The 22,211-nt window shown below is 37.4% G+C and overlaps 1 protein-coding gene across 2 annotated transcripts in view; it reads left to right on the top strand.

Annotated features, from left to right (window-relative positions):
* The window catches only part of eeig1b (estrogen-induced osteoclastogenesis regulator 1b), a 36,716-nt gene that overhangs the window by 6,000 nt on the left and 8,505 nt on the right, over nucleotides 1–22,211 (top strand). For both annotated transcript variants that reach the window (XM_084113749.1, XM_084113748.1), the window contains exon 4: nucleotides 21,263–21,383. In XM_084113749.1, coding sequence (XP_083969875.1) covers nucleotides 21,263–21,383 — 121 coding nt within the window. The remainder of the gene's footprint in view (nucleotides 1–21,262; nucleotides 21,384–22,211) is intronic.

The following is a 22,211-nucleotide window of genomic DNA, read 5'->3' as shown; positions in this document are numbered from 1 at the left end:
ACTACTCAATGAGATTAGCAGCTGAGACTCAGCCGTGCACCTGCTCTCAGCGGGGACAGACTGAGGCTTCTGAACTGCCTCCTGTAAACACTTCATGAAACAGATTGCTGTGAACCAAACAGATGTAGGTAAACAGTTGGGGTGTCTTAACTGGACTTTGCACTGTCTGCCCTCCTTTAGACATCAGCTACTGTTTTACAAAGATCCATTAGTCAATGATTAGTGGTGATTGCTGCTATACGTCTAAACATTGACACGTAACAGCTCTTATCTTATCTGCTATTAAATTATATCTGAAATTGTGTTTTTTGTTGAGGAAAAATGTGCTATTACTTTTCTAAGCAATTGGACTTACGATTTTCGCATAGCAGATGATAAAGCTGATAAAAAAAAAAAATCCATTAAAATTGCATTAGGTGTTTACATGCACAACAATACACTGATAACTATCAAAAATCTGCTTATTTTAAAAACGAAATAATACCAGTGAGAAATTATGTACTGTACTGTAAAAGCAAAATACAATGGCAGAGATCTGTCTTATATTAATAATCATTACAATCTCTAACAGAAACATCCCCAGTACTAATTTCATGTGAGGATATAAGAAAACGATTGTATTAGTACCACAGAGATATTTTTTTATTACAGTAGCAATACTTAACATTCATGTAGCTCAAACAGTAGAGCATGAAATTAGCAACAACACCATGAGTTTGATTTACAGCGAATGCATGAACGTGATCAAATGTATTATGCAATGCAAGTCGCATTGGATAAAAATGTCAGCCAAATGCATTCATGTAGAATTTATGCACTACTGTTCAATGGTTTGGGGTCAGTTACATAAAAATAAAAATAAAAAGTTTTTTAAAAGAAGACTCTTATTCTCACCCAGGCTAAATTTTAAAATAAGTTAAAATAAGTAATATTGTGAAATATAATCACATTTTTAAAAGAACTGTTATCTATTTTGACAAATTAAAATGTACATAATTTATTATTGAGATGGCAAAGCTAAATTCTTACTCTAGTCTTCAGTGTCACATGATCCTTCAAATTTTTTTTTGTTGAATAGAAAGTTCAGAAGAAAATCATATATTTGAAATAGAAATCTTTTGTAACATTCTAAATGTCTTTCATGTCATGTTTTAATCAATTTAATGTGTATTTGTATATAAAATATTAATAATAATTAATTATTAATAGTAATAAAAATATAACTTTCTTAAAAATAAAAAAAACCTTGCTGACCCCAAATTTTGAACGGCTATACACGCAGTAAAATAAACAATAGAATAAAAGTAAAGAAAGAAAAACCAAGTTTGGAAATTTGCACTACTGTCATAGTGCCATAATGAAGTGCAGTAATGCAAAATACTGTATATAAATCATGCTCTCACAGACTAATGGCATTAGGCAGGAAGGAGTTTCTCTTAGTGGTGCACTGAAACATAAGTCAAGAACTATTTCTCATTTACTCATGGAGTCTGTGGGCATATTGTGGGAAAATATGGAAGAAAGGGGAAGACTGATAAAAAGTGAGCACCATCTGGAAGGGAGTTTCACACAGAAGTAGGTTAAATGAAGTCCTGGGGGAACAGAAGGGTGGAGGGACAGAGGGAATGAGAACAAGCTTTTCACAAAACATGACTGGCCCTTTTGTGTTTGTCACTTAATTAATAGTTTTAGATGTAGTTTGTTTGCTTGTTTTGCCACAAGCCTTATTTCTCATATTGTATATACTGTCGCAGTACTATACAGATCTGTTCAAGTGTATGTATTTGAGTTACGTTCTCGCAGCTTTTTTACAGCTGTGTCTTATGCTCCCTGGTTTTGCGTAGTCACAGGTTTCCAGGGGTCAAAGTTCAGTTGCAGGATGTGTTGCAAGGTTTCACAGACAACATAGCTAGGAATGTCCACTTGATTGACCTCTCTCCCCTTCACACGTTCCTCTGCCCCTCACAGCACTATATGCAAACACTCCAGTGCAGACGACAGTGTTTCTTGACAGCTTTAATACACACATCTCCTCCACCTCAAATCTTCAGTCAGCCTGTTTAAAACGTTTCTCAAAACGTAGTAGACTAAACTGTGTTGTCAGCACAGGAAACAGACATTATCTCTGTCCACACCTGTTACAGTTACCGTATTTAAATTACAAGCCTTGATATTGTATAGCCTACTATTATGAAAATATAGCCACACAGAACCAACTGTTTTTTTTGTGTGTAAGCTTAGGGCAAACTTGTACAAGACGTACAGTCCCGAACAGCATGAAACATGATATTGTTACCATTCTGGTGATTCTAGTGCATTCTTCGTTCATTTCAGGGTCAGACTCTTTATTTCAGTGTACTTTATGGCCATTTTGTTGCAGTACAGTGTGGGACTAATACTGTCTGATAGATTTGAGTTATATTAAATGAACATGTACTTTGATACGCTTGCACCATCAAAGCACAGCACTAGCATCTGGATACTTCATTACATACACTGAACCTAAATCAAAACCTTTGTTCAGGGAGAACCTACCACAGAAAGAAGAAAACACCGTAGTTGAATAATGACTGACATTAAGCTGGCTGTAATGTTGCACCAGTCTTTTATTATTTCTGGCTTAAAGTACCCATTTGAACATTCAAGAAAAGGAATTACTTAGTGACTTTGCACCCTGCTGCCCTTACATTTTTGTTCTTCCTGCAAATTGTAGTCTGTTTAGACTTGTCTTTCTTCTCCCTCCAACAATGTTTTTTGTGGTTTTGCCTCTGCATGTTAAGAGGCTAGGCCAATCATTGTGCTTTATCTTCTGCTCGCTCTTCAATCCATTCCTGTCCACTTCAGATGCATGTGCTGTCATACACACCGTCTGCACTCTGATTGCAATCTCGGAGCAGTAAATCTGCTGTGCCTCTCAGAATTTGGACTCTCATACATAGACAAGCTCGGAGAGCTTGTGAGATCAAAGGTCGAATTCTTTTTGAGGCATAAAATTGGCTACTGCTCTAGATGAATTTATCCCAGCCCCCTTCTTCAAGTCCTGCATTGGGTAAAAGTTATATATATATAATATTATTTCCCTTATATGACTATTTGCGAGGGAGAGGGAAAGTAAATGTAGTACATGAATTATGTTCACAAATAAATCATTTATAATAATCTGTCAATTTTGATTTCATTGCAACTTTAATCAAGTAGTGCATTGGTAGAGTGTACATGGTGTATATTACAATGGCAGTAAGTGAAAATGTATTTAGTCATCAACACCTTGGTCAAATTTTATATATGTAATGTGACAAATCTTTAATTTCCCTAGCCTTTCATACAAATTCAATGTCATTCATGCAATGTCAAACATCCTTGCATACATAACTCAAAAACAATGTTAGGCTGTTTAACATTCCTCATAACACACACACAGATTTGTAAATTACAGTAATTACTGAAGCGTTTAGCCCATTGGCTACATGGAGAAAATTATTTTTAGAGTATTGGTAAGTTTAGTCTTGCCTGTTTTATAGAGAATGCCTGACAGAAAAGACGAGCAGCTGAATGAGGAAAACACAGCTGGCACTCCTCAATTCCCATAGAATTAAAAACCACTTATATCTATATTTAATGCTATGCTATACTATACATTATATGTTATATACTTTATATAGCATATACAAATTAAATCTTTCTAAAAATTTAATTTATAAATCATCTCTCTGAGGTCATGTTATACCATTTGACTTGAGTTTACATTCTAAACAGGCTTACATTAACAACCGGCAGAAGAATTCTTTGCTTGATCAGTAACAACAACAATGCCTTCTGATTTACAAAAAGCTCCACAATTTCCCAGAACTATTTAGGGTTGCTGGGAATAATCAACCAGTGACTTTTAAGTACAAATGGTTTGTATCTGTCAATCCCAAAGTGTTCTTAACCACCCCTTCATTTTCTTACTTGTGTGGTTTTTTTTGGGTCTCTCCATCTTTTTTTTGGGTCTCTCCGTCAGCTAAGAGAGCCTGAGTCAGATCCACGGACACATGAAGGAAAGAGAAAGAAAGAAGGAAGGGAACGGCAAATTGGCCTATATAGGGTGATAGCAATGAAATCTGACTAACATCAGGAGACACTGTTGCTGGTCTGCCTGTGCTACAAAAATCTGGAGTTGATTTCAAAGAGTTTCAAAGATTTCAGTTTAGTCTGTGGTATTTTTCTTTTAAGCAATCGGTTTCCATCAATCTTGATAACTTTGTTTTTAGTTGATCTTATATTTGTTTGTTTTCATGTGACCAGAGCTCCCACAGCAGAGGCATTTCATATTGTTTGGCTGCTCGTACAACAGTTATTGGCAGTATATCATCTTTAAAAAGAGTGAGCTGGGTTTTCTCATCTGCGTTGCTCTGTATTTCTGGCTCTTATCTGAGCGTCTGGCCCGTCCCGTGGGTCCTGATCTATTCCAGTGGAATGAGAGATGACTAAAATCACAGAGATCCTGGAGCCTATGAGAGCAATTTTCTAGTTTGACCCCCAGACTTCAGCTCACAGCTGAATGTTCAATTGATTACTTATTGATAAGTGTTTAAACATGCTTTTTAAAGCCAATTGGTGTCCCCATCTATGTCACCAAAGCTCTTCCACACCAACCATTCCAATAACTGTGACCTTCTGAATGCTTTCAATCAGTAATCAATTAAAGTGAGGTTTTGTTGGCAAATGTAGTCCACAGGGTCCACTTACAGCATTGAAGAGCAAAACTCAGTGATTAGGGCCTCTGTTCCAGTGAATAACACTGCATGTGCATGTAGGACTGGTCTCCACTCCAGCCATTCCTGTGCCTCTTATGCAACAGCTAACAATGATAATGTCAAGAGGCCCCCGGCTGGTATTTGCATAGCTTATCAGAGATGAAAAGAGTCAGGTTATGATCCAATGTTCAGCGTGTGAGGGTCTTTGTGGCCATTTCTGTGATTGTGTGTCTGGATGTCTGTAGTCAGGGCTGCCCCAGACTACAGATTTTTCTAGTCGACTGTTACTAGACTGTTACTAGACTGTTAAGCCATTATTCTATTAGTTACTAGTCTATTAGTAAAACTGTTTGTCCACGTTGTCGGGGAGAAGTGAGCTCCATGTCTTGCTCACAATGAAGCCGGCCTTGGAGAAGATGCACTCCGATGGCATTGACGTGGAAGTTAAGTTAAACGTGCAGAAACTGCGGTACTTAACTTCGCTTCCACACTCCGCTTGAACACTTGGATATGCATCTAATATTAGCACACATTTATCTAGGCTAACGTTAGAGCGACGGCCATGTAAAGTGGCTAACTTTAGGCTACTACTTGCACATATGTCTACCCGACATATTACCCCATGGACCAGCCGTGACTGCGTGACTGCCAATTTCTGTGGAGGTTTTTTTTTCTGTAACTAACCGACTAATTAAAATTTAGTCGCCAGAGCCTCATTCTCCTTTCTCATCGCCTAATGTTTAGTGCTTAGAGGGCCGCCCTAGTAGTCTGTTGATGTACTAACAGCGACAGATAGTGCATGCAGATTTTTAGGGCGTCATAAGCATGTCCCCGATATGTTGGCTCATCTATCTGTTCCAGAATTAAAATCCCAGAATTAAAATCCCAGGTGGTGCATGAGGTGAGAGAAATGTTAACTTAAAAAACTTAAATCTTTAAACAAAAGCATCAATAAAAATTGTTCCATGTAACCACAAATTAATTCTTACCCAATATTTGTGCGTCATGTACCTTTATGTTGAATAGAGTATTGTGCTGTTAGCTTAGCAACATATTCATTAAAGTCACAACGAAATGTAAATTGACTCATTTTTTTAATGAAATATTTCAGTGTTTATATGTAATGTAAATATATTCATTTTTTCATAAGTAGTGTGCCCTTGCAATCTTTAATGGTTCCTGTGTAATTAGATTGTCCCAAATTGTTCACATGTGCTTACAAGATATTAAGATGCTGTCTTAGAAGGCAGTAGGCAGTTCACTAAGGTTTTGAACCAGAGTTTCTGTCTCCATCATCTTCTCTAAGGCTAATTTTAATGAGAGCTGTCAACAGCTTTTCAGCACACATCCATTTTTGGAGGTTAATTGCACAAAATTTTTGTGACGTGTTTGAATTAATTGAACTTTTTTTTAATTCACCATAATTATGGAAAACTGCATTTGAATTGGTAGTTTTTACCTCGTGTTCAGGTCCAAGGTTTAGCCACTGATTATGTAAAGTCCTATTAGTTTTGCCTTTCACATGGTTAATTAAATTCCTGAGACTCCTGATTTATTTGAGCAACCCTGGTAACAGAGTAATTCGTTAATAACTCAACAAACACACTTTGTGTGTTGTCTGAGACAAAAATGCATACTGTTTTACTGATTTAGCTCTGAGATGTCAGAAGATTAATGAACTAATCAAGTTCAATGCAAAAGTAAGTTCATTACGATAGCTGTTTACATTAATGTATTCACATTTGCTCTCCATAAACGTTTATGAACTGCTTTCCTTTTCACCTCAATTTTATTGGAGTGTTTATCAAATTCAAGATGGATTTGAGTTCCATCTACGCAGCCGCAGTAAATTCTCCCATGGCAGAAAATTTGGCAGATCAATCTATCTATATGATGCAATCTTTGCACCCTCAGGTCAATTAATTCTCCATTTGTTTTATGACTGAAGGCTTACACATTAGTTAGAACTTGTTTAAGATCACTGGTCCTCTAGTAAGAGTAGATTTGTTTTTGGTTGTCACTCCTAAATCTCAAACGGTATTGAATGGCAGCATTGAGAGAGAAGTTTGTGGTAGCTGTGTGTCACTGCCTGGACCTGTGAGATGTCAACATCACAGGAATCTCTAAGGGCTGGATTGCATTGCAAAACCACCATTCTCTTCTCGGCCCCCGTCCCCTACCACAGGTACTACTCTCTAATCTCAGCATATGAGAGCTCAATACATAATGCAATAAAAAGTGAATCCCTTTGTGTGACTAAACCAGTAGATTGATTCAATCTTGTTTGTGTGGTCCAGGTAAACCCTACAGTTGGGGACCCTACAGTTAAAACTTGATATTACTGTTGTCACTGTATTTTTGACCAAAAAATGCAGCCTTTGTGAGCATAAGAGACTTTCAAAAACATTTAAAAAATCGTACAGATCCCAAAACTTTTGAACGTCAGTGTACACAGAAGCCCTGTTCAGATCCTATTGAAATGGAACTAGTTTTCCCAAAGGAGGTTAGGTTTCATAAACAGAGTTCGTGATTTTAATTCCGTCCTAATCAAAAAAGGCAAAAGTGTAGAATTATGGAGAGTTCTTCTGAAAACTGATCCTGTTGATCCTGTCTGTGATTGTTGTATATAGTTTTTATTTTTCCTACACAGTAGTTCTCCTAATTTATTTTGCCCTTTGTCAAAATAAAAGCTAAATCTTCGGAGTAAAATAACAGTTGGTGCTCCAAGTAGTGTTTCCATACCATCTGACTTAAAAATCTAAATCAGTAGGACAGTCTGTAAAAAAAAAAAATTGTAGCAGCAGTATCAGATCCTCTCTTTAATCAGTTCCTTACCTCAATTGTATACATAATATTATAATTAACATAACCTTTTTTTTTTTTTTCACTGGGTTTCATGATGCATCTTATAATCACATGACCTTCCGTAACGCCCACCTTACAGCATGTAGGCTACAGTATTCTTTACATGCACACAAACACACTAATACAACATGTTTCTGATCCACATGTTTGTGTGGATCTACAGGAGAATAGGTTTAACACTGTCTGTCTAACTGTCTGTCTAAACAGATGGGCTCAGATTAACTCTTGGGTTGGAATTTAGGCTACAGTTGAGTCTGCTGAAAGGACACAACCAATAATACACATTATTCAGATGAATTTTAAAAGCTGTCCTTGTGTTGACTAAAGGGCAAAGATGTAAAGACCTCAGCGAGATTTCAGAACAAACACTCGGTTTAAAAGGCTGATTCGACTGCCGTCACCAGATTGGATGAGGCTAAACATTATATTAACAGAATATTATCCACACTCAATCAAAAGTGTTTTATTTCCTCTGCCGTAGTCTGCTTAACACACACGCGACAACATCAACAATCTTCTGTCTCAGCAGGGTGTTTCTAGAGGGAGGTGAAAAGTTTGTGAGGGATGACCTTAGCATTGTAGTCTTTGCTCTGGAAGAAGATTGATGCTCTTGCTGGAACATCTGGAATGCTGTTATTGTGTTTACGCCAAGACGATGTCATACCTCACTCTTGCGCACAATTAGAGGTTTATACTCCATGAGGGTATGTAGAAAAAATGTTAAAAATGATGAATAAGCTGCAAAAGTCCCCTTATGAAAGACATGTTACAATATTTACACACATGCACAACAGTTCAAAAGTTTTTGGGCAGTAAATTAATACTTTTAGATAGCTATTCTGCATTACATTGATCAAAAGGGACAGTACAGAAATGAATAATGTTACAAAAAATAAATGCTGTTCTTCTGAACTTTCTATTAATAAAATAAATAAATAAATAAATCCTGAAGACATTTTTTTATCATGTTTCCAGAAATATGAAAGGGTTAGTTCACCCAAAAATTCTGTCAGTAATTTACTCGCCCTCATGTTGTTCCAACCCCCTAAGACTTTCGTTCATCTTCAGAACACAAATTAAGATATTTTTGATTAAATCTGAGAGCTGGCTCACTTCTCCATAGGCTTCTCTGTAATTGAAACTTGCCGGCCCAGAAAGTTAGTAAAGAAAATGTTTAAAATAGTCCTACAGTGGCTCAACCATAAGTTTTTCAAGCGACATAGTGAGTCTACATTCTGACTTTGTGCTGCGCTGTTACACTACATTTTTGGGTCAACTAACCCTTTAAGCAGCTCAACTGTTTTCAACGTTGATAATAATAATACGAAATGTTTCTTGAGAACCAACTCAGCATAGAATGATTTCTGAAGACTGGAGTAATGGCTGCTGAAAATCCAGCTTTGCCATCACAGGAATACATTTAAAAATATATTAGAAATAGAAAACTTATTTTAAAGGGTTCATGAAATGGAAATTCAATAATAACATACTGCAAGTTTCATTTCAAAATGATTGTTTTTAAAAACAAACAACTTTGTTAAAATCATAAGCTAACCTCCAGAAACAATATAAAGATATGAAAATGCATTTCATGACTCCTTTATTTGTAATATTATTTCACAATATTGCTGTTTTTATTGTATTTTGACCAAATAAATGTAGTCTTGTTGAGAATAAGGGTGTATTCACACCTGTCTTGTTTGGTTCGATTGAATCGAACTCAAGTTCGTTTCCCCCCTTGGTGCGGATCTTTTGGGCAGGTGTGAATACAACAATCGCACTCGGGTGCGGACCAAACAACCGTACCGAGACCCAGCTGGTGTTCTTGGTCCGGTTCCAAACGAACTCTGGTACAGTTTATTTAAGGTGTGAACATGACCCGACTCAATTGTAGAAAGCACTGCACCTTTTTTGACAGGGTCAGATTTTTACTATGTAATTTGGGGTGATGAAATGTTTGTTGCACATTAGGGGTGCAACGGATCGCAGTTGATCTGTACGAACCAGGCTCCACGGTTCGGCACCCATGTGATTCACGGATTAACTGCTAAATTTAACCATCATAGAGTGAAAGTTTATAATTTAGACGTGTTTTGTCTTACCAATTTACACATTCAAACAATTTTAAATGCAGAAGAAGAAATTGGGACTCGCCGCACGCACCCGAAGCGTGCAGAGAGAGAGAGAGAAAACACTCATCAAAATATCCGTCTCAGCAAGTATTCTCTCAGTTATGTCATAAGTGAACAGCTGAGAAAGAAACCAGATGTTTGTCCGTTTTTTTTCGGTCTGTGCGTTCGGTCTTAAAGTGACAGCAGACACCTAATATTCCTACTGTTGTCTATATATTAAATGTTAATAAAACAACAAAATACAGCTTTAACAAAGATGAAACTATATTTCATTTCTACAGTGAACAAATAGTGTTATTTTACATTTAGGCTTAATTATTAATTTCTGTACCTGAATACTACTGTTAGACTTAATAACTTTATTTACTATTCATCTCTACTTGTAATTTGTGTATTTGTTCTTATTTTATTACTGACTGTTCACTTGTTTTTAATAATGTATGAACTTTATCAGTTAAGAGCATGCTTTCTCCGCCGAAACCATCTTGCAGCACATCTTCGTCTTTCCAAAATCCTAATTACAACATCGTATAGATGACATTGTATCAAATGATGCTCATAAGTTTCTTCATATTGCGTTACTAGCTTGAAACACCAAATCAGTAAAAGAATAAAAATCGCACTATGAAAGATCTCCATCATTAGCCTGTTTTTTGCACTTCCTGCTTTTCCCTGCTTGAGAATTTCTGTCCAATGAACACGTGTGGTTTTGTTTACAAATTTTGGTTCACTTGCAAAAAAGGCAGTGTGAAAGCGAACCACACCAAACAAACAAAAAATCAATATTGTATTTGGTCTGGACCAAAGCAAGTAAACTATAGCGGAGTTATATAAATACACAGAGACTTGAACAGTAGTGTTTATTAAAAAATATATTTTTTCCAACTAAAAAATCATGGTTTTTTTTTTTGTTTTGTTTTTTAAGGAATAGCCTAAGCTCTGTAAAAATTACTTTCCAGTAAACAAAATTTTTGCTTGTTTTTTTTTTCTCCTGTGGTGATTTAATTGCAAATTTTACGGGCCTTATTTTGTCCACAGGCGGTGTTGTTTGACAGCCGGGCACTAGATGCTCCACTAAGCTAATGAGCTCTGCAGAGTGATGAAATATAGATATCAGCCACTCCAGTGCCTTGCATCACAACATGATGGAGAGAACTGTGAATAATACATTAGGTCTGATAATCTTCGTGAGTTTAATACATTTTAACGTGAGTCGGTCACGTTTTAAGATGCAGCACGTGCCCGTTTCCCTCGTGCTGTTACGAAACACAGTTTTTGGAATGTTGCACTCAATTTTCTGTGGCACTGAACCCTAGCTGCAGCTTATAAAGCAAGTAGTGGGGTCTCATCAACCAACGGGCAGAAAACTTTACACAAAAACTAACACATCAAGGGCCTGTAAAATGTTCTTCACCTCATTACATCTCAAGTCAGGTCCTAATCAGGTGTGACTTGATAAAAAAAAAGAAGTGAGCAAAGTGATATGTTTTCCTTGTGAAATCTCATTGGTCCATATTCCAGCTCCCCCATACATTAAAGTCAGTATAAAACGTAAGTTCCAATGTTTTATTTTCTTCCCTATAGTGATTGGTTATCAGGGTGAAAATGGCTTCTGGAACAAGAAAAAATGTAGAGCTAGGCTTGATTTTGTCCATGCTGTCATCTCAAGTGATTGACAGGTTGTCCCACCCTCGCTCCAGTAAACGCGTCATCAGAGAAGAGATGTCAGCGCAAGAGGGACGGGAAGTTTTTTTTATTAGAGATAACGAGGGCATTTATTAAAAAAAATAACAACGTGCATAGATAATTCATTTATAATAAATGCAGCAATATTCCATAAAAAAAAATAAGAATTGCACATTTTGATTTCATGGCGACTTTAAACAATAGGCTAGCTTTTCAGTGTGCCCTCCAAAAGCTTGCGTTACCATCCAAAAGAGGCACAAAATCACTTGCACAGACCTTTACCATGACTGTTCCCTGCTGGTGGAATGACCTGCCTAACTCAACCTGAGCTGCTGAGTCTTTAGCCATTAATACTAACACTTTCTATTTCTAATAGAAATAAACTTGCTATGGGTACTGTGCTAGACTAACTGGGACTTGTCACAGCACTTATATATTGTTGCTCTTTTGTTGGTTTAAATGCTTCTATTGTTCTCATCATTTGTAAGTCACTTTGGACAAAAGCATCTGCTAAATGATTAAATGTAAATGTGATATAGTGTTACACTGTTTTCATGTTCGCTTATTCATGTTCAGTGCGGACATGATTGTCACATTGCTCTTAGGCCCTGTTTACACCTGCTATTAATATGCATTTTGGTCGATCAGATCATAAGTGGACGATGCTAAATACAGGTGTAAGCGGGATCTAAAACATTTTGAGCTTGTCCGCTTTTGACCACTTCCAAAGATAGTCGAAAACGCATTCGGATTGAAAATCTGCATTCTTCCCCTTGTAGAACTTGTGAATGAACGCATTCTTCCCCTCGTAAAAATCCAGACAGAAATGGTTTAAAGTGGACAAAATAGACAGATTAAAACACCAGGTGTAAATGGGTATGTCTCCTTCGTCTACTTGTGATCCGATCAACCAAAACACATCTTAATACCAGGTGTAAACGGGGCCTTAGACACGTTTCAGTCTCATTACCCAGACCTCTGTGCTTCCGTATATGGAAAGTGTGTGAGCATATCTTCTCAATACATCTATCTTTTGTGCTCAATATAGACCCTTGTGGTGAGCTCACTTGCAAGTGATCACACATCCACGTCAAATCCATTGTTCTTTTCAGCAGCCAACATGACCTCAGTGCAACTTAATAACATGTGTATCAGTGAAGTAGGTCATGTTGTTTATTTTCCTTTAGTTTATGTTACATTTGTACTCATCCCATATGCTTTGTTATTTTTCTCCCACTGTACTATAGGTGTGTGTCTGTATTTTGTGGATGCATGTGAGTGTACATGTGCATGGTTGTATGTTGTGTATGACTCATTTTCATTCCTCTCACCAGCTTGATTCCCTCCTTCGTCATTCCTGTTCTCCCCAATCCAGATGAGGAATGCATCTGCTGCCTCTCTGATCTCTGTTACAGATTTTACACAGATGTGCTTGTGTGTGAACGTCCTTTTCCATGTAGTTAAAGGGGACGTATGCAGGATTCTTCTTGCTCTTTTGATATAAAAGTGTTCAATGTATGCTATTAAACTTTCAGAAATACCGGCCAAGTCCACTTAGAGGGTTTATTGAAACTAAGTTGAGCACAGTAGAATTTGATTGCTACAGAGCCCCAAAAGGGACATTCGTTTGCAAAAGTTGTGTTCCTCCAAGATACTCGGCATTCGCTTTCAAAAAACACAAAAGTGGTGCGAGCGAATGTGAAGTTTCTTTGGGAAATGTAAAAGTTTTGCAAGTCAACACAAAAGCATTATGAAACATAATTTTTACTCCCAGCTCACCCCCCCCAATTACCATGTATTTTAAGGGCTTTGTAAATTGCCCATGTTGACATAACAAATGTATATGTCAGCAATGTGAGGAGAGCCTTTTACATGCAAAGAGGTTATCCAGTCTTAACAGAGATCACTTACATATTAACATTTAAGATTTAAATTTGCAGTAGCAAAAACAGCCTGTTTAATTATTGGGGTCAGAGAGAGGGTGGGAAGACAAAATGATGTCTGTCTTGCTGCCAAAAACTTTCACTAACATTATAATTGGACTTCAGGCACACACAAAATGAAGAAACTGTAGAAGGATCTTTTAACCGTCTCCATTATAAGAGCACAAAATCCCAGTGTTTACTGAATAAGGATGCGCAAAAGTACATATTTTCAAAACCATCTTGCCAGAATGACTAATTGACAAATCCTTCTTAAAGGGAGCCTTGTGTAATTTTCGGGTTTTAGGTTCACCGTTTCCAAGGGTGGAGCTTTAATGTGTTCAAAAACAGCTATTCAGCGTTAAAAAATGTTGAGTTCAGAAATGCAAAACTTGTGGCATTAGACTCTGTAATAGCTGCGAGCTATTATTTCCATTGTGTTTACATTTACATGCTCTTCACATGCTGGTGTCTTTGACTTCCTCTGTCGTGTTTCGTCATGTCAACAGTCTGAGCCTGTTTGCACCTGTCTGCATGCTTTGAAGTGTTTTCTGAAGTTTTTACAAGTTTGAAATGAGAGAGAGAGAGAGATGTGCGTGTGTGTTTGCTCTGTTTCTGTTTGCTTTAAGTTGAATGTCTCTCATTGGCACTCACATGAGTTAGCTTTAGTGTAACCAGCTATCCCTCATGAGCGGCAGGTGAGCAGCTTGACAGAAGAACAGGGTTATGTAAGAATGACTCTTCCTGGAGTGACATGACACACCTGTGGGAAGGGCCTTATATAACAGTGGAGATTAACTGTACATTTACTGTGTGTGTGTGTGTGAATAAGAGAGAGGGAGAGAGAGGATGCAAATTTAGATCAAGCTGCAGAGAGATAGGGGATTTCATTAAAATGACTTTCTCTTGAAGAATTGGCTTACTGTTTCATTACTTTTCAGCTGCATAAAAGTCAAATGTTGTTGTTTTTTAATATTTGTGCAGCAATTTACACGCCACCACTTAAAGTTTGGGTTTGGTAAGATTTTGTAATGTTTTTGAAAGAGGTCTCATAATACTCACCAAAGCTGCATTCATTTGAAATAGAATCATTCTTAACGATTTAAACATTTTTACTTTCAATTTAATGTGTCCTTGCTAAATAAAAGTATTCATTTCTTAAAAAAATGTTTTTTTTTAAATCTACTGACCCCAAGCTCTTAAATGGTAGTGTTCACTGAGACAAACATATTAGCTGTGTTTTTATTGTTTACTTTCACATGTATACAAAGCAGTGCTTATGTAATTTCCACTCTAAACTTTATTCCACATGTCCACAAGTGGGACAAAGAATATTTTATCTGGGCATGCAGTTATATTAAGTTGTTTATTCATTTTATTATGTGTAATGATTAAAAGTAGCACCCTAAAGCTAAAGGGATCAAGATTACTGATCAACAGTGTCTTCACATTGTCTTTGCCTTCTCTTTCTTTCTGTTTACTCTGTCAAGGTCAGTTAGCCCACTGGAAAATTGCACAGCCGTGCCTTTTTAATACATCATAAACTACGCAAGTTATTGTCATCTGATTAACACTTTCCCAGCCAGTTAGCTGCAATTTGAACCTTTAGTTTCACAACCAAAAGTGGGTGAAAATAGCCAAAATGTCATACTGAAGCAGCAATCCTTTTGTATAATATGAATTTGAGGTTAACTTTTTTCCTCTTTTAATTTCTAAAGAATGTGCAAGTGCTTCTTGCCTTTGCATTAGCACATATGCTAATTCTTAGTTATTCTCAGTGACTGTTAATGTGATGCTATGCAGTTGCTAAGATGTTTTGTGTGGTTTCTAGAGCATTGCCATGTGCTTGGTCCAATTCAAAAAAGCCCACACACCAAGTCTGTATGATATTAGTCGTCATAGCTTGGGTCTCTCCTTCAGTGTAAATTGTTAGTCTAGTAACTTAGAAATGCAAACATCTCCTCATTCGCACAATTGGAGAAATACATTGGTAGTTTGCATTTAAAATCCTCAAAATGTCTCTTGAAAGCCTATAGAAAGAGGAAGACATAGAGGAACTGCAAATGTGTGACATAAAGAGCATCCTCTGAAATAAAAGCTGTGAAACCAGACCCTAACACCAGATACCGATGACGCTGATGATTTCACATCTTCATAACAAGAGCAAACTAATCATTGTTTTGGCATTGAGATGTGAGTCCAGAGAGGACCCATCCTTGTTTATTAAACTCTAATGAGGTCTATGAGGGTTTACACATTAATGAGCTTGCTATCATTTGATTACAATTATGACTAAGGAGGGTCACATAATTAGATGTCATGATATTATATCAGTTATCAAACAAGAAATAGTCTGTTGTTAATTATGTTGTTAAACATTATACCACAGTCTCACATATGCCAGATATTGTGGATATCACTCATATATCAGCCCTTTTATCAGCATCGGTGTGTGTGTGTGTGTGTGTGTGTGTGTGTGTGTGTGTGTGTGTGTGTGTGTGTGTGTTTGGACAGTCCCGCTGGAGCATCCAAGGGTTCACTTCTTTCCTCAAGGGCACAGCAGTAATAACTCACAGATCATCCCTCATGTGATTCAAACCTACCAGTTGTGATGTTTAACCACTCTTTCACACCATCCCATTATGTTTTACTACAGAAAAAGTGGATCTGTAGAGTAAGTTAAGTTATCCACAGCTAGCTGAGTTGGCTGGCTAATTTCTTTCCTTTTTTTTTCTTCAAATTTGTCAAAAGAAGTGACAAAAAGAAATTGCTTCATAATGGAAAAGTACCTTGTCACCTAATTGTGAAAAGATGGAAGTTTTATCAGCTTTGCACACGTCACAGATGTAATTAGTTGTTACAGTAAATTGAAATGTTTTCATTGTGGCTCAAGTGACTTAGCAGGCATTTAATGCTTTCCAGGTTACTCATACAACAGATTATCTTTCCCATCTGAAGTGTGTTTAGTAACAACGACTTTGTAGTGGAGTGCAGGACTTTTAGATAGTAGTCTCTCTCTCTCTCTCTCTCTCTCTCTCTCTCTCTCTCTCTCTCTCTCTCTCTCTCTCTCTCTCTCTCTCTCTCTCTCTCTCTCTCTCTCTCTCTCTCTCTCTCTCTCTCTCTCTCTCTCTCTCTCTCTCTCTCTCTCTCTCTCTCTCTCTCTCTCTCTCTCTCTCTCTCTCTCTCTGTGTGTGCGGTTTTATGGATCCATGTAGAACCAGGGTTAAGCTCCAATCTGCATTTGTTCAGTCACAGGGCGTTCTTAGTCACGCTGAGTAAATATCATCTGAGCATATCTAGGACACCACTTTTAACAGTCCATATCTGTCTGTTGGTTTGTGTGTGTGAGAGGGAGTGAGTACTGTAATTTAATCATTCAACCTAGTAGCTGATTGTTATGTGTTTTGCCCTATGTAAATGGACCCCATGCAGAGACGCATTGTCTTTCATCCGTCTTCTGTTTGATGTTCACCGGGGTTATGCGCCTTTCAGAACTGAATTTGAGAATGCCTTTTAAATTCTAGCTCGGTTGCTGAATTTGATTTGAAGCTGTGTTTGTTTATTTATTTAATATAATTGATATATGTATAATATAATATAAATGATGTGTATATTTATTTGTATGAATGAATTTATGTGCTTAATAAATGGGACAGCCATTAATGTCCTTTTGTTTAGTAGTAACTTTTGTTTCATATAGTTTTCAAAGCACATAGCAGTTTCAAAATCTGACTATGTTGTGTAATTTATTTTGTAGAACAAAACTTCAGAGTCTTTCCAGGTAATAATAACCACTGACGTTGTTACTCATACATTTTAAACTTGTTTTCTAAAAACCCATTAGGAATTCCTGAGAAAGCCTATGGCCTTCCAGATTGTCCTAGAACTTAATGTCATGACTGAATACCGCTATAGTTTTGTCCAGTAATGCTTTGCCACAGTGTTTTCGTGAACTGCCAATAGCATGTGTATGTGTGACAAATGTATGAGACAGAACTTGAAGGAACAGGATGTAAATTGTCTTGTAGATTATAACATTCAGCTAATATGTAAGCTCTCTGTGATTTCATCACACCACATTACTGTATATTACAAAGCTCATTTTTGATCATTCATGCTTTTTCTGTGAGGTTTGTTTTTTCAATACTTAAGGATGAAAATGCAATATTCTGCTGTCCTCTGATCTTCAGACCGCCAGTAGTGTCTTGGTGTGATCTTTGCGTCATCCTCCAGCTGTGAGCTGACAGGTGCTCGAGTGTTTCAGAGGGACTTGTGAGTGTCTGATGTTGCTCAGAGAACAGGAAGGAAACACTTTCTCACTCAACTGAACAAAGCCATGGGATGTTACTCAGACTCTGGAAGAACTCAGAGCTAGCGGCTGTAGCTCCAGACATGTGTGTCTGTCATGTGGAGTGAGTTTGGAAGTCCTCAGCTTCACTGTGTAATATGAACTAAAAAGTCAGATTAGTTTGGGTTCACAATCTGCTTTGAAAGTGGGACAGATTTTCGCTTTGATTACTAACTGTTTAGTCTGGGATGCAAGTCTATCATTGTTATCAGACACATCTAGCTGAGTCAAACGTGACCTGTAGCCCATCAGCAGTTGGGGTTTGTGTGTGGTACTGGTGGAGGGCCGGCCCGTTCAGGGTCACACTCGGGTAATGGATGTGCAGTTATCCGCTCTCATTTTCCCTGGCACGCTGGCGGATATCAGGAACAGATGCCTTGGCAACAAGCCCAGGGTAAATAAAGGACTGGAGGAGGCCATCAAATCTGACTCCAGACACTGTACAATATGAAGGATAACTTAGTCAAAGAGCTTTATCTAGTGAGACAGACACAACAGTGCTTAGTTTTGTGATTACAGTCTCCATATTTGGGGCCAAATAATGTCCCTACAGAATTTAGTTGGAATAGCAGAAAATTTAAAATCATGAAAAGAGCCCCACCACTGCGGACAGACTTCCCAGGTCAATATACAGGAAAAAAAAAATATATAGATAGATGAGATTAAGTATATCTTCTAATGTTTACAGAATACAGTGAGGAAAATAAGTATTTGAACACCCTGCTATTTTGCATGTTCTCCCACTTAGAAATCATGGAGGGGTCTGAAATTGTCATCGTAGGTGCATGTCCACTGTGAGAGACATAATCTAAAAAAAAAAATCCAGAAATCACAATGTATGATTTTTTAACTATTTATTTGTATGATACAGCTGCAAATAAGTATTTGAACACCTGAGAAAATCAATGTTAATATTTGGTACAGTAGCCTTTGTTTGCAATTACAGAGGTCAAACGTTTCCTGTAGTTTTTCACCAGGTTTGCACACACTGCAGGAGGGATTTTGGCCCACTCCTCCACACAGATCTTCTCTAGATCAGTCAGGTTTCTGGGCTGTCGCTGAGAAACACGGAGTTTGAGCTCCCTCCAAAGATTCTCTATTGGGTTTAGGTCTGGAGACTGGCTAGGCCACGCCAGAACCTTGATATGCTTCTTACAGAGCCACTCCTTGGTTATCCTGGCTGTGTGCTTCGGGTCATTGTCATGTTGGAAGACCCAGCCTCGACCCATCTTCAATGCTCTAACTGAGGGAAGGAGGTTGTTCCCCAAAATCTCGCAATACATGGCCCCGGTCATCCTCTCCTTAATACAGTGCAGTCGCCCTGTCCCATGTGCAGAAAAACACCCCCAAAGCATGATGCTACCACCCCCATGCTTCACAGTAGGGATGGTGTTCTTGGGATGATACTCATCATTCTTCTTCCTCCAAACACGTTCAGTGGAATTATGACCAAAAAGTTATATTTTGGTCTCATCTGACCACATGACTTTCTCCCATGACTCCTCTGGATCATCCAAATGGTCATTGGCAAACTTAAGACGGGCCTTGACATGTGCTGGTTTAAGCAGGGGAACCTTCCGTGCCATGCATGATTTCAAACCATGACGTCTTAGTGTAACGGTGGTCCCAGCTCTTTTCAGGTCATTGACCAGCTCCTCCCGTGTAGTTCTTTCTTAGGATCATTGAGACCCCACGAGGTGAGATCTTGCATGGAGCCCCAGTCCGAGGGAGATTGACAGTCATGTTTAGCTTCTTCCATTTTCTAATGATTGCTCCAACAGTGGACCTTTTTTCACCAAGCTGCTTGGCAATTTCCCCGTAGCCCTTTCCAGCCTTGTGGAGGTGTACAATTTTGTCTCTAGTGTCTTTGGACAGCTCTTTGGTCTTGGCCATGTTAGTAGTCGGATTCTTACTGATTGTATGGGGTGGACAGGTGTCTTTATGCAGCTAACGACCTCAAACAGGTGCATCTAATTTAGGATAATAAATGGAGTGGAGGTGGACATTTTAAAGGCAGACTAACAGGTCTTTGAGGGTCAGAATTCTAGCTGATAGACAGGTGTTCAAATACTTATTTGCAGCTGTATCATACAAATAAATAGTTAAAAAATCATACATTGTGATTTCTGGATTTTTTTTTAGATTATGTCTCTCACAGTGGACATGCACCTACGATGACAATTTCAGACCCCTCCATGATTTCCTAGTGGGAGAACTTGCAAAATAGCAGGGTGTTCAAATACTTATTTTCCTCACTGTATATTAGATATAGTTTATTTGGTAACACTTTACAATAAGGTCTCATTTGTTAATATTAGTTATAGTTAATGCATTAAGTAATATGAACTAACAAATAGCAACCTTTTTTTTTTTTTTTTGCAGAATATATTAAACTTTGTGAATGTTACTTAATAAAAATATTCATGTTTTGTTATTTCACAGTGCCTTAACTTATGTTAGAAGTGGCTAAATTATATTTAGCAAAAGTATTTTTGAGACAAATCTAACTCATAAATAAAAAAGGCTCCATAACATCATGTGTAAAGCCTCAGTTGATGTTAAGTGGGTAAAAATCCGAAAAGATCATATCTTAAAATATTTCCAAAGTGTGGTTCCCAAACTGAAATCGATGTATTAAAAAAATAAAATAAAATGATGGATCCGACTGCAATAGAAATACAATGCAAATGCTCAGTAAAATATTCTGTGTGAATCTATGCATTTTGACAATGTAATTACACAATATTACTATGAATTATGATAATAATCATTTTCATTAAATTATATTAACAGACTGGATTTATTTTGCTTAGCCTAATTGTGTTTTGGAAAACTTGATGGGTTATAAATTAATAATTGTTAATAAATAAAGACCAGCAACAACATAACATCTAACTTTAACTTTTCACTACGAAATGAACACAATTTTTATCGTACAAATTTAAAAGAAAGAAGAAGAAAAAACGTTTTACTATGCAGCCTTTGGAGAGAGTTTATGAAAGTGGTGGGGGTGTAAGAGAGTGGTGCAATGCAAAAGAGCTGCAGGAATGGAGGATGATGAGAAGGAACATAACAGAAAGTGAAAAGAGAACACACTGACCCACTTTCATCAAATAGGTCTGCAGAGATGAAAGGATGACAATGGTAAAGTTTCCTTTGGCATTTCATACTGTTCAGTCTCTTTTACAAGCTCTACTGCTACAGTCTGGCTTCATTTATGACTTAAAGCTCAGCTGGGTTCAAATCTGTTTCTTTAACGTTCTCGTTTCCTGTGCAGTCCTGTTATTTCACACAGATGGACGGTTGTGGTGAAGAGTGATAAGTACCGGTGAATCGATTGCAGAAAACTTTTCATCTATGACCAGACTTTCACAATGATCTCTGCCCCTGTGAACTTTCTGAAAACTCATCCAAACTGACTATGTTGTCCATTTGTTAATCATCATAGAGTTCATTGTGTTATTTGTTTTATCTGTGGTCTCCTCTGTAATATTCCACTGGCTGGCTTATAAAGACGGACTAAGATTTATAATGATGTTGATAACTCATTCTCTATCTGTCTCTCTACAGGCAGGAGGTTCAGGAGAACTGTGTTCGCTGGCGAAAGAAGTTCTCCTTTGTGTGTAAGATGAGTGCCATTCCTGCCACGGGGGTCCTGGACCCCTGTATTTGCAGAGTGTCTGTGCGTAAGGTTAGTCTCACTCACACACACAGATCTCATCTTAGACCAGTAACACACTGTTCTTTAATGTGTGCGTCGTCAGTAGATCATGTGCAAAACTTTCCACTCCCATCAGCGCTTTTTTGGAATTGCGCGCTCACACTAATTTGCCCAGTTTAGTAAATCTGGCCCCATGTATCTTAAATACACAGTTACATAACATTTTCACACTTTTTGCACAATATTTTAAGATGCACAATAAAAAATTTGCATCTATCACATCACATGTATGCCCTTCACTGACATTTTTGTCTTTTTTGTAACCAATTACACTGGAGCTGGAAAATACTTTATTTGGGGCAAAATTGTTGGTTGTTGCACATTTGAGGGACACAAGTAATTTGTGTAAAATGTAAATTTAATACCTTTTCTCACAGTATATACTGAATTAGTTTATTTATTTCTGTCTTTGGTTACATTATCATAGTTTTTAAATACAATTACTATTTTTATAATACACTTTCATGTTTTAAGTTAGAACTGTCTATAGGACGAGGGTAAAACATTACAACTTGTACATAAAAGGCATTTGAAGCAAAAATTTAAGATGAATGATTGGATAAAATGTCCAAAACAATCCCCTCCCCGGGACATAAAAGTACCCGTGGGTGAAGAAACACTCTTATCCTGATTAACAATCAGATTGTGGAGCTATTCAGTGAGTTCTGATGTTTGGTTTACTCCATACTGCTGTCTCATGGCTCTTATTACCCTTCACCCCCTTTGCCTCATAGCATCACCACCAAAGGCTAACATATTACATAACAAATAATCTCTTACCTGCTTTTTTTTTTTTTT

Source organism: Abramis brama (genome assembly GCF_963993115.1).
Source record: "Abramis brama genome assembly, chromosome: 5".
In the NCBI taxonomy this organism is placed as follows: domain Eukaryota; kingdom Metazoa; phylum Chordata; class Actinopteri; order Cypriniformes; family Leuciscidae; genus Abramis; species Abramis brama.
The sequence above is the reverse complement of the archived record's forward strand: the minus strand, read 5'-3'. Positions and strand labels throughout refer to the sequence as shown.